At 36.5% G+C, this 18604-nt stretch overlaps 3 protein-coding genes across 4 annotated transcripts in view; 2 read left to right on the forward strand and 1 right to left on the reverse strand.

The window, feature by feature from the left end:
• Positions 1–18604, forward strand: part of rpl36a (ribosomal protein L36A) — a 168102-nt gene that overhangs the window by 98383 nt on the left and 51115 nt on the right. The window lies entirely within an intron of this gene.
• LOC130229031 (uncharacterized) lies at positions 724–10163 on the forward strand. Its single transcript, XM_056457616.1, has 8 exons — positions 724–871; positions 2408–2511; positions 3077–7737; positions 7821–7899; positions 8827–9039; positions 9140–9333; positions 9416–9446; positions 9578–10163. Exons 1-8 carry the CDS (start codon positions 864–866, stop codon positions 9628–9630), a joined length of 5343 nt encoding a protein of 1780 aa, XP_056313591.1. The 5' UTR covers positions 724–863; the 3' UTR covers positions 9631–10163.
• Positions 17427–18604, reverse strand: part of sptbn4a (spectrin, beta, non-erythrocytic 4a) — a 38208-nt gene continuing 37030 nt past the window's right edge. For both annotated transcript variants that reach the window (XM_056457617.1, XM_056457618.1), the window contains one exon: positions 17427–17531. In XM_056457617.1, the coding sequence (XP_056313592.1) occupies positions 17518–17531 (14 nt within the window). In that variant the 3' untranslated portion in view covers positions 17427–17517. The remainder of the gene's footprint in view (positions 17532–18604) is intronic.

Genomic DNA, 18604 nt, shown 5'->3' on the forward strand with positions numbered 1-18604 from the left:
TGCGCCGCATATACTGCATACCCTCTTTTTGCGCACGTGGTTTTAGCTCAAGATGCTATGATCAAATTATTGTTTTTTAAAAAGTGAATTAGAAATACACTGAAGTATCACAATAACAGAGTGGACATATAATAAATCTACTATTGGTGTATTCTAAACATTTTGTATAAATTAATGAGAGAATGAATGACATGCCAGCCAGAGGAAGTGAAATCACTAGGAACAAGTCACATGTTTTCAAATCAGTGCTTTACAGATCATTGTGCCTTTCTATAACCAATTTAACAGAGTTGACCAGAACAGAAATATACACAATTAATATTATTATTATTATCATTATTATTGCTATTATTGTTGTTGTTATACAAATAACAATACATATACATAAATAATCATTATAGCCTATAATATTACTTTAAATAACAAATAATACAAAGTATATGTTTCAGGAAAATGTTTATTTAAAAGAGAAATTCACAAAAAAGATGAATATAAGACTTATTTTTGTTTTTTATAACTGAAGCTGAATTCAGGAAGCAGAGACAATTATTATTTTCAAGATTAAATATTCCTATAAAAACATTATTATTCAAAAATGTTTCATTGCAAATCAAAGGTTTAACTAAGAAGTAGAAGGCTGCATGCCTGTTTCGAACATAACCAGGAGAGCCTGAAAATGATTGATTTACTAGTAGGAGGCGTTTAACAGAAGGAAAAGTGAAAATGAAAGAATGCGGTTCCTGGTGGTGATCTTAGAAGCTTGCGTTAAAGGCTATAGCCACAGAAAATGTGTTTTTTAAAGATAGAATTCTGATTCATCAGTCATTTTGAAGCAGACAACGTCAAAGCCGAGTTTGAAGCAAATGCGCAGGTCTGTATTATACAATTAGCTTCATGCTAAAGTGCTAAGCAGCTGTTAAGAAATATTTGATTTTATGGTTAAAAACGGAATGTCGGACGTACGTCTCAACCTTGTTTTTTTTCTCTTGTGAATACGTTACATTGCTTCAAACGTGAACAATTCGCAGAGGTAAAACTAGTTAGAAACATAAAAATTGTAAAATACCTAAACTATTGTCGGAAGAAACAGATCGAGCCTCTAAAAAGTAGATTGTAGAAAACTGTTCACCTACGCGGTTTATACAATGTTTCTATTAAATGTTTTCTTAATAATAGCCCTCACATATTCCACACTCTTACATTGAGCTGGTGAGGTTATAGCAGACAGCCAGCAGGGGGCAATCATATCTGACCTCGTTTTTCAAAAGTGCCTCTTCCGAATCCGCAGATCTGTAAGGGAGGGCAGTTTAAACGATTAATGATAAATGCTTTCACTGGAGCCTAAATATTGTAGCATATTTATTTTTAGCAACACAGATTGGCCTACAATTAGTTTGTATTTTGGTTTAGTTTTCCATGTGCAATAATAGCTGCAAATATTGACTTTCTTTCATGCAGAAGTGCGCTCGGTTATTTTCGATTGTTTTAGAACAGGGGTCAGGAACCTTTTTCAGCAAAGAGCCATTTCAGATTTTTTCTATCAAATGCATTTTTAAAGAGCCATATGAGGTGTGTGTGCGTATATAACAAAACCTTTATTTATTTATAAACCTTTTTTTTATGTCCATGCACAACTCAAAATTAAACAAGTATGACGCATCACAATGTATAAGGAAAGAACTTTTTTTTTTTTTGCCATCGCCACTCATGAATGTTTGAATTTACATGCATGAGGTTACCATAGAAATGTAAGTTAGCACAGAAATGCTCCATTGAAATAGAGCTTGCCCTTTATTGTTTTTGCGATTCAAGTTAAACCACAGCACCACATATGCACATTGGTTGAAACGTCCTTTTCTTGTAAACCGAGTTCTTATTCATTTTGCTGTAGTAAATACAATATAAAGGGAATTGTAATTGTATTTTCAATAGGAAACTGTAGTAACAGTTATATTTTGTAAAAATCTGAAATATTGAAGAGAGACAGGTGGAGAGCCACAAATTTTTGGTCAGAGCCACATGTGGCTTCCGAGCCATAGGTTCCCTATCCCTGTTTAGAACTTGTGCCGTTGATTCAGTTGACTATAAGAGAAATGACTATTAATAATAAAAAGTTTCCAATGGTTGTGCCCTCTCTTACGTCAAGAATAAGGTCAATAGGTTACACATGTCATGCTAAATGTAATTTAGAAGCATTTTCTTCCTAGAGAAGAAAATGTAACGAGGCTAGTGATTATTGATGGTTTTTGTCATTCTTTCAGGAATATCACAAGTCATTTTATTGTAATTTCACCAAAAACATTGTGTTAGCCAGGTCACCAGATTTATTTATTTATGTATGCATGTATGTACTTATGAATACTTAACAATAGTCATGATTTTCTGTTTTTTGGTCTCCTGGCTTCAGTATGGACTTGGGAGTGGGAGTTAACATTATTGAAACAGCAGCTCTGGGGAGACCCTTCAGGCTGGGGATGCTGTACGACTGCAGAAAAGATGCATTCGTACCAGGTACCAAATCATACAAAACAATTTCACTTAACAGACAACTGATCATGACAAATAATACTGATGGGAAGAATTGGCAAGGTGAATTTATTATAACATTTTAGGTTCCAGTATGGACAAGTACAGCCCTTATGACATCATTTGTACCAACATTTCAGAGTGTGGTCGATAAAAGTTCTCTTAATCATTTCTCTTATTTTCTCCTTTTTTTCTTAAAGACTTTTCATACTGTTTTAAGTAATTAAAACCTATTCTTGTCTAATTCTTAAAATAGGGTTACCAGCATATGTTGTTAAGGTTTCAAGTTTTGATGCTTGCTTATGCTGGTTTGTTTTTGTTGGTCGTTTGCCGATTTTTTGCTAGTCATATTCTGACCATCAAGAACCAGCACATGACTAGCAAAGAACAAGCAAACCAGCACCAAGACATACCTTACAACCATGTGTTTTTCTTTTCAGCAGGCAAATGAGTGACACATTCTTTAAGAAGATAGGGTGTCCATGGTTGCATTTTCAGCCTATTTTGTAGTAGGTTAATCCTATATTTGTCTACTTTTAATGTTTTCCAGGAATCACACTGTGGGATGAAGAGCAGCTGCAGCAGAGAATAAAAATCCATACTCAAATTTATTCTGATTTCAGTGTTACAAATTCAGACTTCATTGAGGAAAAATGCCAATTACTTCACATCGATGATTGTCTAAAATTAAGTTTTTTAAGTGGCCTCATCAATGTTAGTGGAGCAGCCAAGTATCTCAGTGACACCAAGAAATCCTTCAAACAGCAGAGACTGACTCTACATTATCATTCAACCACCAAATTTAAAGAGCTGACAATGAACCATTTGGCATCTGAAAATATAGCCCACTTTGAAGCGTTTGACAATGACGCAGCCACACATGTGGTGACAGCTATACTGTATGGGGCGAGTGCTTGCTTTGTTTTTGACAGAGAAGCTTCATTAGTTGAAGACCAAAGCACTGTAGAAGGAGACATAAAGGCTGCCTTTGATAAACTAAAGGGCATTTCAGTAGGTGCACAGCTTGATCTGAGCTTGGATGACAATCAGAAGACTGCCTTCGAGAAATTCAGCTGCAAATTTTATGGTGATTTCCAGTTAAGATCTAATTCAGCCTCTTTTGAAGACGCTGTGAGGGCTATTGCTGATCTTCCTAAACTGCTGGGAGAAACAAAGGAGTATGCAGTACCAGTGAGAGTGTGGCTTTATCCACTGGACAAACTACATTCACATGCTGCGAAGCTTCAACAAGAAATCAGCATAGATCTCATCAAAAATGTTGAATCAGTATTTGAGAATTTAAGTTCAACGGAAATGAAGTGCAGTGATCTTCTGAAGGATACACCATCTTTGGCTTTTGCAGGATTTCGTGATAAAATAAAGCTCATGAAGCAAAACTGCTGCAACTATAAGCTGAGCCTCATGAAGAAACTTGGCTCTTTGTTGCCTAAAATCCGTGGTGATACAGAAAAGGAAAAAGCCCTAATTGATCTCCTGCGTGATCATGAAAAATGTCCATTCAGAGGAAATGATCTTGAGAAATGGATGAAAGAGAAAGAGAATGAATCTGTCATAATTAAATCTCTCCTCAGACAACTGACTGATTCTGGAGCAACAGTGGAAGAGAATCTGGTTGAAATTTTAATGGATGATGATGTTGAAAATGTAGTAAGCTACACTTTTACTTCATTTGAATGGCCAGATGTGCTCCTTACTAAACAAAAGGCCTTCCTTAATCCATCAACAATAGAGAACAACTATGAGGATGTATCTGATGTAAAACAAAGAACAGGGTTCACCCCAGAAAGCAAAAACACAATGAGGAACAACATGAAAATATTTAAAAGCTTGATCAAATCAAAAACACGCAAACCAGCCAAATTTATTGTTGCATCAAAAGAAATAAAAAATAAACCAGGTTCCTGCATTCTCCTCAATGAAAATGGATCTGAAGTGACTGGTTTTGATCCTCCATTAAAACCAGCTCATCCAGTCATTAAACAGATTAGCAATGAAGCAGCAGTTTTGAAGGCAACAGCTGTGTGTCCTGCAACAGAAGAGCTCAGGTTAATGTACCAAACAAAAGGAGAGAACGATTGGAAATCTCAGCCTGTGAAAAAGGGTCAAGATACAATTATTCTGACTGATCTCAGACCAGACACTGAGTATGAGATGAAATATGCAGCCATGGGGAAGCTGAACTACACTGTAGACAGTGATGTGATTCATCTTAGAGTCATTGAGAAGAAACTCATTGATGCTACAGAGTCCATTTTAGAAAAACTGAGCTTGACAGAAGACAAGTGCAGTAAACTGATGGAGGACAAGAGTGCAGTCACATTTAGAGCAATTCACAAAAAGTTTGAAGACATGAGGAGCCACTGTCAGACCTACAAACAAGATTTAGAAAGCAAAATTAAATCTACAATGCAGGCAGTTCAAGCCTGTGAAAAAGACATCAGTGCTCTGACAGACCTTCTGCAAGCTTATCATGAGTCTCCATTTAATGAAAGTGATCTTATGGAGTGGATCAGAGTGAAAGAAACCGAATCAAATGCAGTTGAGAAGATTCTTCAACAGCTGCTGGACTCTGGAGCTGAAGTGAACAATAGTTTAGATGAATATTTGTTGGATGTTAGTCTAGTGAATGTGGTGTGCTTTACATTCACTTCTCTTGATCTGCCAGATGACCTGCTTTTTCAACAAGAAGACTTCCTGAAACCTGAAACAATGAGGAGAAATTCTGATAAGAAACCCAATGCTGTGTCTGAAACTTGGCTCACAGGACTCATCCGAGAGAAAATAAAAAAACATTTGAAAATGTTTAATGAGCTCAAATGTTCATATGGCAGTCGCTCCGTAAAGTTTTTGGTTATATCAGAAAATCAGTCAAACCATCCAGGTTCCTGCATTCTCCTTTATGAAAATGGATCTGATAAAGCAACATGTTTTACTCCTCCATTAAAACCAGCTCATCCAGTCACTAAACAGATAAGTGGGCAAAAAGTGGTTTTGAAGGCGACATCTGTATGTCCTGCAACACAAGAGCTCAGGTTACTGTACAAAATGAAAGAAGAGAACGATTGGAAATCTCAGTCTGTGATAAAGAGTCAAGATACAATTATTCTGACTGATCTCAGACCAGACACTGAGTATGAAATGAAATATGCAGCCATGGGGAAGCTGAACTACACTGTAGACAGTGATGTGATTCACCTCAGAGTCATTGAGAAGAAACTCATTGATGCTACAGAGTCCATTTTAGAAAAACTGAGCTTGACAGAAGACAAGTGCAGTAAACTGATGGAGGACAAGAGTGCAGTCACATTTAGAGCAATTCACAAAAAGCTAGAAGACATGAGGAGCCACTGTCAGACCTACAAACAAGATTTAGAAAGCAAAATTAAATCTACAATGCAGGCAGTTCAAGCCTGTGAAAAAGACATCAGTGCTCTGACAGACCTTCTGCAAGCTCATCATGAGTCTCCATTTAATGAAAGTGATCTTATGGAGTGGATCAGAGTGAAAGAAACAGAATCAAATGCAGTTGAGAAGATTCTTCAACAGCTGCTGGACTCTGGAGCTGAGGTGAACAATAGTTTAGATGAATATTTGTTGGATGCTAGTCTAGTGAATGTGGTGTGCTTTACATTCACTTCTCTTGATCTGCCAGACGACCTGCTTTTTGAACAAGAAGACTTCCTGAAACCTGAAACAATGAGGAGAAATTCTGATAAGAAACCCAATGCTGTGTCTGAAACTTGGCTCACAGGAAGTATCAGAGAGAAAATAAAAAAACATTTGAAAATGTTTAATGAGCTCAAATGTTCATATGGCAGTCGCTCCGTACAGTTTTTGGTTATATCAAAAGCTCACACAAACCATTCAGGTTCCTGCATTCTCCTTTATGAAAATGGATCTGATAAAGCAACATGCTTTACTCCTCCATTAAAACCAGCTCATCCAGTCACTAAACAGATCAGTGGGCAAAAAGTGGTTTTGAAGGCGACATCTGTATGTCCTGCAACACAAGAGCTCAGGTTACTGTACAAAATAAAAGAAGAGAACGATTGGAAATCTCAGTCTGTGATAAAGAGTCAAGATGGAGTTATTCTGACTGATCTCAGACCAGACACTGAGTATGAGATGAAATTTTCAGCCGTGGGGAAGCTGAACTACACCATAGACAGTGATGTGATTAATCTCAGAGTCATTGAGAAGAAACTCATTGATGCCACAGAGTCCATTTTAGAAAAGCTGAGCCTGACAGAAGACAAGTGCAGTAAACTGATGGAGGACAAGAGTGCAGTCACATTTAGAGCAATTCACAAAAAGCTAGAAGACATGAGGAGACACTGTCAGACCTACAAACAAGATTTAGAAAGCAAAATTAAATCTACAATGCAGGCAGTTCAAGCCTGTGAAAAAGACATCAGTGCTCTGACAGACCTTCTGCAAGCTCATCATGAGTCTCCATTTAATGAAAGTGATCTTATGGAGTGGATCAGAGTGAAAGAAACAGAATCAAATGCAGTTGAGAAGATTCTTCAACAGCTGCTGGACTCTGGAGCTGAGGTGAACAATAGTTTAGATGAATATTTGTTGGATATTAGTGTAGAGAATGTGGTGTGCTTTACATTCACTTCTCTTGATCTGCCAGACGACCTGCTTTCTGAACAAAAAAAATTCATGAAACCTGGCACAAGGAGAAGAAATTCTGATAAGAAACCCAATGCTGTGTCTGAAACTTGGCTCACAGGGAGCATCAGAGAGACTATGAAGAAGCATTTGAAAATGTTTGAAGAGCTCAAATGTTCATATGTCAGTCACTCCACAGCGTTCTTGGTTACCTCTAAAGACCAGACAAGCCATCCAGGTTCCTGCATTCTCCTTTATGAAAAGAAATCTGATAAAGCGACATGCTTTACTCCTCCATTAAAACCAGATTGTCCAGTCATTAAACAGGTCGGTAAGGAAATGGTGGTTTTGAAGGCGACATCTGTATGTCCTAAAGAAGAGCTCTGGTTACTGTACAAAATGAAAGAAGAGAACAATTGGAAATCTCAGTCTGTGATAAAGAGTCAAGATAGAGTTTTTCTGACTGATCTCAGACCAGACACTGAGTATGAGATGAAATTTGCAGCTGTGGGGAAGCTGAACTACACCGTAGATAGTGATGTCATCAGAGTTACTACATGTGTGGTCAGTGAGGTACAGTGTGCCATTTACTTATGGAAAAACTAATTTGCATTTGTACAACTGACAGTGTTTAATTGTACAGTAACTCTATGCAGCTAAACGAGACTGGCAAATATCTGCAGGACAAATCTGAATATAAACCACTGGAGCCAAGGTACAACCAACTAATGTCAGGTGAGTGGGGATGAGGGGTTTCACACAAAACTGCTTGTTTAGTAACTTTTTTACATTCTTGACTTTTGCCAATAATTATTATTATACTATAGAATCATTCTATCAATCTCTGGTGCCTCATTTACAAAACATACATAATCAAATATTTGATCTTAAAGTGCTTCTATGCTAAAATTCACACCAACATTCAAACTACTAAAAAGATTTAGTAAAATATTTCTGCTTGTAATTGACTATTGTCACTTCGACCATTGTGCTAGTCTGATTCAGAGTTCCTGTGTCAATCTAGCGATAGTTTGATCAGTTAGGAAGGTAAACTCTACAACATCTATAGGATCTCACAAGCCACATTTGGGGATCCCACATATAAATACTAGCATCTGACTGAGCGTGTTAATGATCATGTGAGACATGTAATTCAGAGATCATAGGATTTCTCCAATGTGTTTAATCACTGAAAAGCTATGTAGATTTTTCTTTCAAAGATGAGGAAACAGTTGATTGACATTTTTTATAATCATAAGTTTTTCACCTTTAATGGATAGGACAGTAGAGAGTAGTGACAGCAAAGCACGGGCAGCAGAGAGAGGGGAAGGATTGGCATTGTACCACGAGGCGAGGATCGAACTTATAGGTCGCCTTTAGCACCGGAGTGCATGTGTCGGCACACTAACCACTACGCCATTGGCACCGACTTGATTGACATTTTTGATGTAAAAAACTCTTAGCATGTCAGGTCTTCTTGACCACATTTATGCACATTTAGCAAATGATCAAATATAGGACCATTTCTGTGCAGCATTTTAATAATTAGGCATGAGGACATTAGGCATTCTCCATTCTGGAGAATAAGACAATTTCGGTATAACCATTTTTGTACTTGTTCTTGTTATGTATATTATTAATTTTTTGCTTATTCCATTGCAGTTGATTATCCAGAGGAGGTCAAAGTGTGCTGTGTTTTGGCTGGAAAGACTAATAACTGTCAAACACATTTTATTGCATCATTGCAAGCCCGAGTTGAGCATCTGAGGGAAGTTCGTTCAGTAGACGAGAGTGACATTGTTTTAATTTTCTGTCCTATTGTTTCTCGAGCTGGAACTGACATTAGTGCAGCTGTTCACAGATACTATACAAATGGTTTGATTTTTATAGTATTTTAAATCATGGTTTTAATTTTAAAACACTGTCAAAATTATGTTTTAGATCAATTAATTTTCACATTTGTCTTTTTAAACAGCCTCTAAGCTGACTGTTCTAGTGGTGCTTCATCACACGTTTGAACCAGAGAAAACTGTATCAGACAGCAGCAAAAGTGTCAACAAGGAGAACCTGCTCACAGTGGACTGTCTGTTCTATGAGGATACAGGATTACTGCGGTGTCAGAGGAATTTAGATGCATTTGACAAATCTGTCAACTGGTTAATACAGGAGGTAGGGATATCAAGTTTGAAAATCACTTTAAAATCGTTCAACTGAAAAACTGAGGAAGCTAATGTTGCAGTTATTTTTACAGGGCAGGAAAATGGGTCTTAAAATATACCCAAGTAGGTGACTTTTTGTCATTATGTTTATTCTACTGTATAAATGTATTATTATCCAAGTTAAATAATTGATGTTTGCTGTATGTTCTGACAGACTTTAAATCTAAAAATCATTTTCATTTTCAAATCAACAGAGAAATCACCCGAAAATCGATTCAAAGCTTGGAAAACTTCCTTGGCTAAATGAGGATTGACACACATCTGCCACTCTGCAGTGCTTCATGATCTTCATTACACAGAGATTATTGTAACTGATTTGATCTTTGTTCACTGTTTTATTTAAAGATTTTTAGTGAAAATATTTTTTATTAAGTGAATGCAGATTTATGTCAGTCAAAGATGTAGTTATTAAATAAATTAAGTTTAACAAATGAATTAAGTTTCTGCAAATAATTGCCTGCATACTAATGTTTATTAAGCTATATCAATAAATAATATTCTGATTGTTAAATGAAAGATTCAGTATCTCAAAAAGTTAAACATTGTCAATTGAAAATAATATAAAAAATGGACAAATAATGAACAACATAGTGCCATTTAAGGGCTGAGCAATTGTAACATTAAAGTTCAGCTCTTTATTTCAGTGGCACCATCTTGTGTCATGAAAAATGTTCTTGTCTTGAAACATCCTACTGAATAAGAGAAAAACCCAGAGACAAACAGAATAGTAGATGTATCTTTTAGCAATTGAGCAATTAATAAATTTGTCTTGACAAAGAACTTTTTTGCTTGTGCTTTGGATCTGCATCTCTGTTGATTGTGGTTAGTGTACTGTGCAATATTGAGACCCATTTTATAAAAATGTAATGATATAAGTAATGTGACTTATGCTGTTGTTTTGGGTTGTTGGTGACACGAATCAAGATTCTTTTAAATTAAATATTTAGTGAGATCTTTACAAGTTGTGAGACTACTTTAGCCATCTTACAGACAAAAAAAATCATAAGATCCTTTAGAGGGCTTCTGACTACAACAGATCTCATGTAAAGTTTATGAGAAATACCACAGTAAAAGCTTTCCCAATGATTATTTGATGTATTTGTTGTGAAGTTAATTCAAGCTTTTCGGTGAGTCACACACAATGTTGTTGCAAAGTTCATGCACACACAGAAACAGCGCGCGCGTTTAACTTGGCAGTTTTTGCACGCAAATGTGACAGGATACATGATAATATCCATTGCTTTATGGATATCCGTTATGTTAATGTACAAAATAAACCTGATTAAATGTCCACAAACCGGAAATCTTTTATAATTGTACTGACATGCGGCTGTGATGATAAAGATGGTAAAATAAGGCACCGTAATTCATTACAAACATGATCTGTTTTCAAAACATTTTAAACTTGTAAAACTCATTATTGATCACATTTGATGATTGATTGATTTAATCCCGGTTTCTTTGCGCACATCCAGTCTTGTTGCTGTGATTGCATGCGTTATTACAGAGACATGTTAATATGCGACTGTCAATCAATTCGGTGGGCGGAGAAAACCCCACTCCTACATCATGTGGTGTCAATGGGAGAGATTTTTAATGTCATGAAATTTAAGGAAAAGACTTATAGTCTTTATATCACCCCACTATTATACACTCTATATGTACACACAGTTCTGTCCAAACAGCTTACAAAAGATGATTTTCATCATAGGTGCCCTTTAAACCAGGTTTGACTAAAGACAGATGAAGGCCTGTTACTGAACTCTTTTAGAGTTACATCAGTTAAATAAAGTAACTTACCTTTGGTGTAATAAAGAAACCATCTAGGTTATTATTATTATCATTACTTGGTTATTTTTAGTCCCCAAAAAAAACAAGCTAATGTTGATAATTATTCCCCTTTGTTCCTCGCCACCATCACCACTGGCTTGTTTGGTTTGGGACTTGTGGAGCGGCATGTGCATCAATGAATTTGCTCTTCAGTGTTTTGGACTTTCAGCAGTGAAAATTAAACCACACTAAACTGAACTTCAACTCTGAAAACAAGACTGACAGTTTTAATTTACTAGAACTTCTATGTTAAGCTGCTTTGACACAATCTACATTGTAAAAGCGCTGAAGAAATAAAGCAACCTGATAAAAAATAAAATAAAGATAAACTGAATTGAATTGAATAATTATATTACATCCACTTTGCTTTATTTCATGTAGTCTCTGGAGCTATTTTTTTTTTTTTTCCTGTATTTGGTCATTTGTTGTTCTTGATCAGTATTTGTTGACAACAGACCTTTAACTTCATGCTACACTCACCTTACTCAAGCCTCATAATTTTTTATGGTTATGAATATGATGGACGTGTGAACAAATGATGAAGATTTTACAAAAATCTGTCCCTACAAAAAGCTGAACATTCTGCAAAATGTCTGCTTTTTGGTTAAAAGTTGTATATTTGGATACAGAAAATAAAAACTCCACAGCACGCTGATATATACAACCTGTATTTATGAATTAGTGCAGATATCAGTACATAAATGATTTAATGTCTCATTTCAGCTATACAAGTGATCTGCTCATTCCACACATTTCTCCATCTCCATCATCAACATCATCATCATCATCATCCAAACCCAGTGCTTTGCTGAAGATTGAAACCCTTTTGAAAAACATGCACAGCTGTTGCATAGAAATCACCTCTATATTCTCTTTCATGCAACTTAATAGTGTTTTTCTTTAATTTCATGTGTGAAACAACTGACTTTGAATAAAGGAGGGCAACCCATACTATCCGTTTATTTCAGGGCTTGCTTTTTTCATTCTTTAATGAGTTAATAAAAAATATAAAGACTTGCTGGTGAGGTCAAGCGATGAAATAAGTGGTCGACACTGCTAAAGAAACAAAGCAAGGCGTAGCAAATCACAAACAAACATGAAGTGTAGCAATCATATGAAGCCTCCTGAAAATAAGAGTTTAGTACTTCAATGCCTTTGCAACACTGACCTCATGTGGCATCTTTAAGAAATGCAGGGGTCGTCATGGAGCATCCGGTGTCTTTTCTAATACTCCAGATTGCTGTTTAGGGAGAAATTGTGCTTTTTGCAGGCAGACCATACTGAAGGTCACTCTGAAAGAAATGTTGGAAATGTAGAAGAGTCCAAAAGTGAGTCCAGATCAGTTTTTCAGGTATGATTTTGGAAGGGGGAGCGAGTTTGCTTCAGCAAAGATTGGACAGACACATAATACACAGCAACATTCATTCAGTCCCATTTATCAGACACAGCTACACAGTGCAAAACATTTATAAAGTTTCTGACACAATGATCAATGTGCAACTGTTTTCTGTTGTCATGAGGGGTCGTTGCGTGTTATGTGATCGCAAGGAGTGTGCATTTCTGAAACACACAACTGGCTCAACAGGCAACATGCGGGTCAATATTGCATGTTCAACTAGAGCAGGGTCAAGTGTTAAATCTTCTGTTGTTATTTTTGTTGGTGCAAGATGAAATTTAATCTGGAAATGTGTGTTATATCCAAAACACTCTGCCTACAGGACGAGGTGCCCGCATCTGCTTATTACATGCATTCATAAGGCACCCTCAGTATTCACAAAAATCCATCAAATGAGCTGAGGTTTGTGGACGGCGTTGGGGTATTATGAAAGTGATCATTCACAGAATTAGATAAGGACTAGATTTAAAATCAAGAGTCTTAGCTGGAGTATAATGTTGATATTTGCTGTTGCATAGACAATGAGGCCATAGAGAGTTGAAAACAGGCAGAAAGCTTGACCTCACCGAAATCATTTACAACATAACGTAAAGCCATAAAACCATCAGTACAAAAAATTAGGGGGAAAACATGTAAAAAGAAAAGAAAATTTAGATTTATTTATGGTTTATTCCGATATCTCCGTTCACGCTTTGTGTGTAAATATAATTTGCACCTATATAGTTTTATGGGAAAACTCATTGTCACAGTAAATGCAACAGCTGTCAAGAGACAACTCTCTCAACATCTAAAGGAAATAAAAATGAAGACATTTTAATGGTGATTTCTTTTTACAAGGATCCAGTAAAAAGGATCTTCTGCCCTGACCAAAAAAACCGAACAAACCGTAAACATTGAAAGTTGTGTTTCCGTATGCACGAGATCTCGGAAAAGGTGGCCAACGCACATGTTTACCGTCTATATTCAGCCAGGGGCACTTTAACAACTCTTTTTGAATCTGTTACATTTTCATAAGTTAATAAAAATGATACTTTTTTTTCTTCGTAATTAGACGCTGCAGTTCATAGAAGTAAATCTCGTTTACTAGTATATATACAAATATATATATATACAATCTTTTTTTCTTTATAGCATGACGAAGTCACAGACACCCTATTTTATGTGTACTAATCATTTTACAATCAAAGAGTGATGTTGGGGGGCCAGAGATGATAAAAAGCAGCATATTTGTACACGTACACGGGGTGTTTGATCGTACTTCCTCTTAGTTAACCTTTAAATTGGTATCGCGATAACCTATTAAATACGATCATCAGTGAGATTATACATACAGTAGTACATTTGAGCTCCTTTCGAATGGAGCTGTATTCACACGCACACACACACACACTGCCACGTTATATTGACGTATTGTGATGGAGAATCTTGATCGAGTGTAGTTGGACTGAATCGCGCTCACCTCAACAGTGTGAAGCGTCGCATGATTAAAACCATCACTACAAGCAGCAGGTGGAAGACGTGTACGGCCTCGGGTAAGAGAATGGTGTTCCATTCCAAACATTTTCCCATGATGCACTGTGCGTGTGCGTATGCATGTGTGGGGCTGTGTAAGAATGTCGATCAGGAGGAACACTGTCCCTACTACCGCACCAGATTTCTCTCTCTTAAAAAGTCCACTACTTTTTCCTTTCTTTCTCTCTCTCTCTCTCGCTTGGAAGAGCAGAGCAGCTAAAACAAGCGGCCTCGTTTACTACATACAATATATTGCTTCAAGAAAACGCTTCTAAAATATTAAGGGCTATAGTCATCCTCAATAATCTAAAGTGCCTTTTCTGTGAGAGTCGAGCAGGGCGTCTAAACGGGGCCCTCTGATGCTGGGATACGTTCATCTACAGATTCTTCTGTTCAACACATTGGCACACAGACACACATCGACACATTCGAAGGGACATAATCACTTACATCGGTCCTGAAATCAGGCTGTCAGGACACACAGAGCGACAGAGACAGAGAAATGCAAGTCCTGTCTTCTCTCTGGAAAGATGGAGGGATGGATGAGTAAATAAAGGTGTTGAGAGATGAGTCATTTGCTTTTTCCCGAAGTGCTGGATCCTCTGGAACCCCGGTCTCCTCGTTCACCCCTCTCTCGCTCCCCTCTTTCCGCCCTCTCTCCTCGGTCACCTCTGTCTCCTCTCTCCTTCTCAGATGCGTCCCTCCTTTCGGAGCTTTTGTCCGATGCCTCTATTTTATCTGATCGGTCTGAACGCTCAGACTTCTCTGACCTCTCTGATCTCTCCACCCCCTCTGATGGCTCTGCCCCTTCAGAACGCTCCTTGCGCTCTGATTTGTCGGGGTCGGTGGAGGAGTTTGTGGCTTTCTCATACTTGGCAATTTCCTCAATCTCTTTCAGGCTAGCGTTGATGCTGTTAACCCAACCTTTCAGATCCTCCTGTGAGACAAAAGACATACTTGTTATATGGCCATGACTAGATAAATGGTCAATTGTAATCTCTACAAAACTGTAATATTGTAGTTTAAAACAACTAAAACTGATCTTTTAGCACTCTGTGTGTGACATACCTCATCCTTAGCCAGGAAGATGTAGTCCCCTTCAGCAGTGGTCCTGAAAATAATCAATAAATAAATATAAATGGTAAAAGGGTAGGCCCTCTGACATCGGTTTGGGGCTTTGATGTACAGAACAGTACCATTTAAAGGTTTGGGGTCATTTATTATTTTTGAGAAAAATGTTTTTGAAAAACATCAAATGCGTAAGCCCCGGTCAGATCACACGATTTTTATTGTCGGTTACGAATGTCACTATGTCAGATCATGCAATTTTGTCTAGATAAAATATTCACTTGTCGTGGGTAACAAATGTGCCAGACTACACGTTCCTTCACGATCAGTCATCCCATAACGTCTACTACAAATGTTTTTCCCAAAGCAGTCACAATTGTTGCTATAACTATTTCTTATCGTATTAATTTCAATGTTTTTTTAAACCTTATCAATCTCAATAAACACTGATGCTTGCTGAATAGGCTACATAATTGAAGTGCATTCGTTATGACATTGAAAATGATCAAACGTATATTTCCTTTTTAATTTCAAGATATTTCTTTGAAATCTAAATGTATGTTTTTCAGCGACGGGTTGCTTATTATACACTCCCTCGTTTGAACTATCAGCAAGTGAGACAGAGAAAATGAAAGCACATCAGCACTAAGGAAAAATCGGATGCTCAAGACAAAATAATGACATTAAAAAATGAGCAAATATACGACAGAGGTTTGTAATACAACAATTACAGAGAAGCATTAATTAAATACTTATTTTTGCGAAACAAATCATTCATCTGAACAGTTGAGTAGTGGACGGGCACAAACAAAAATATAATTCGTTGTTCTTGGTGTAATTTGTATCTTATTTTTAAGGTATTTTTTGTTGGTCAGTTATCTACTGGACAAATAAGAATAACGAATAACATCTAAGGTGAAGAGCTTCAAAACCAGTCCGGTATGTTGCTTCAGCGCCAAAGCATAAACTGGTTTGTTAAATAAAATAATAATCTAGCCTAAATAAAATTAAAGAGAAATATTCAGAGAAACTTATATTAAACTGTTTTCATTTTTAATAACAAAATCATCTATTGCTGGTGAATTTCAATTTAATTAGTTTAATCAAGTAATTTGAATAAACAAGACAGGCTTTTACAATGTATTAGCAGCACTGAATGTGGTTACAGATTACCTCAGAAGAAGCAACCTGGTTGGAAGGATGAGAGAAGTTAGAAACTCGCAGAATGGAGATGTCTGAATATTTGTGAGTCTGTGAAATAAAATAGCTTAAAACACTTTAATCTTTTAGAGAAAGTAGTTAAAGTTTGCATAACCAATGATTAATCTTATCCACCGGAGACCCACCCATAAGTAAATATGCATCTTATTTTTTGATTACCTGCCCCACAGATTAATGGCGGTACCCACAGAGAAATTATGTGCTCCTATTTTCCAGTGTCACCCACGTGACAGAACTCGTTGTGAAGATCAAGGAAAAAATGAAACATGCTAGACTTTCCTGTGATGGTGTCGTGAGGCGTTGCAGACATGGTATCGGTTGTCATGAACTATGCCACATTACACGAGAAGAAACGTCAAGGAATTTGTGACAAAATCGAGTCAAAATCGTGTGACCTGACTGGGGCTTTACCAAGGCAGCATTTATCTTATCAGAAATACAGTAAAGTCAGTAATGTTGTAGAATATTGTGCCAATAAACCAAAAATGTTTTTTATAAAAATATATTTTAAAATGAAGATTATTGAAGCTGAAATTTCATCAGTCAATACTCCAGAAATCATTCTAATATGCTGATTTGGTGCACAAGAAGTATTTCCTATCATCAATACAGAAAGCAGGTTAAGTAAAAAAAAGTCTATCTATTTGATTCACCTGTGCTGAATTATTATTATTAATATTATTATTATTATTATTATTATTATTATTATTATTATTATTATTATTATTATTATTATTTAAATTAACCCAAACTATGAACATAGTGTAACAAAGGGATATTGGCTATTTACAAAGAAACAAAGGAAATCCTTCAATGTCCAATCCCATATATTTTCTGCTTCAATAGAAAACAAATCCACACAAAAGCTGCAAAAATAAGAGGTCTTCACTAAATGGTCAATGAATTTCCTGCATAGTTGGAGATTATTAGACAACAGACATTAGTTTTACCTGAGAATGAAGACATTCTTCTTCTTTTTGTATCCATTAGTAGTGTCAAATTCGCAGATGGTCAGGTTGAGGAGAGGCTCGTCATTGTAGGGTGTGGTTGTGTGTCGTGCATCCTTGTAGAACCCTATCTCCCCTTGTTTGAGCACGCAGAATAGATTTACCCACGATTTACTGCAACAGTTTAGAAATAAAGATTAAGCTTCACCAATGCATTCAGAAATGAAATTAGCAGACAAACACACTCAGAACAGAACAGCTACTATTAATAGATACTAAATACTATTCACAGTTCCATGTCCTACTCAACAGGGTTGTAGTAATACAGTAGTCTAATATGGTCAGAATTCAATAGTGACAGATAGATGAAGAATTCTTAAATTACACTTGAAATCAGTGTGCTGTATGCTGTAAACTGAAACATAATAATGAATGCAGTATGTATCACCTACTGTATATCACTCTAATTTCATCAATTGCAGTGGGATTTAATTTATTTAATTTTTTCCATGATGTAGGTCATCCTACACTAGAATGGAACTAGAAAGTTTAAAATTAGGGATGTAACGATTCACCGTGAGCCAGTTGAAAATCTATTAAAATATGTGACGATTCAATTTGTAGAAATGTTGAATGACTAGCAAAAAATTTTTTTAACAGAGAGGGCGCTGTGTTTACATGCGCAAACTCGATTTACCTGCACATCAGCGGCGAGCAAGAGGTGGGGTGGCAAAGTAAAATGACAGTGTTGAAGTGCACCAGACAAAACACAAACTGTGTGCAAAAACTGCAAAAAGATGTTTACTTACACTAACAGAACAATGAATATAATGCAGCACAGAGAAAAACTACTGTCACAGACATCTGTATGAAAAAAGCTATTAATAGGCCAAACCGGAGGATTGGCTTCTCTGCTTGCTCCGACAAGTGCTACCATTAAAGAGATCACATGATGCATTAGTGTTTACATAGTAAAAGTGTGAAGATGTCTTTTAGACTGAAAGAGAAAGTTGTGCTGTTACAGAACCAGGTATTAGATTGTTCCTTTTTACCCTCTCTTTTTCAATTTAGTTTATGCACTTTTAAATAATTTGCTTATTATATTGTATATTATAATCAGTATTTTATGCCAGTGGCCAGTCCCCTGGAGCAAAGCGCCTATTGACCACCTCTGTACACACTGCTCTCTGGTTTAGGAAAGGCTTTCCTCTCCACTTACTCCCCAGTAAAAGAGTTTTATTCAGCAG

The sequence above is a fragment of the Danio aesculapii genome, chromosome 5 (assembly GCF_903798145.1).
Source record: "Danio aesculapii chromosome 5, fDanAes4.1, whole genome shotgun sequence".
Lineage (NCBI taxonomy): Eukaryota > Metazoa > Chordata > Actinopteri > Cypriniformes > Danionidae > Danio > Danio aesculapii.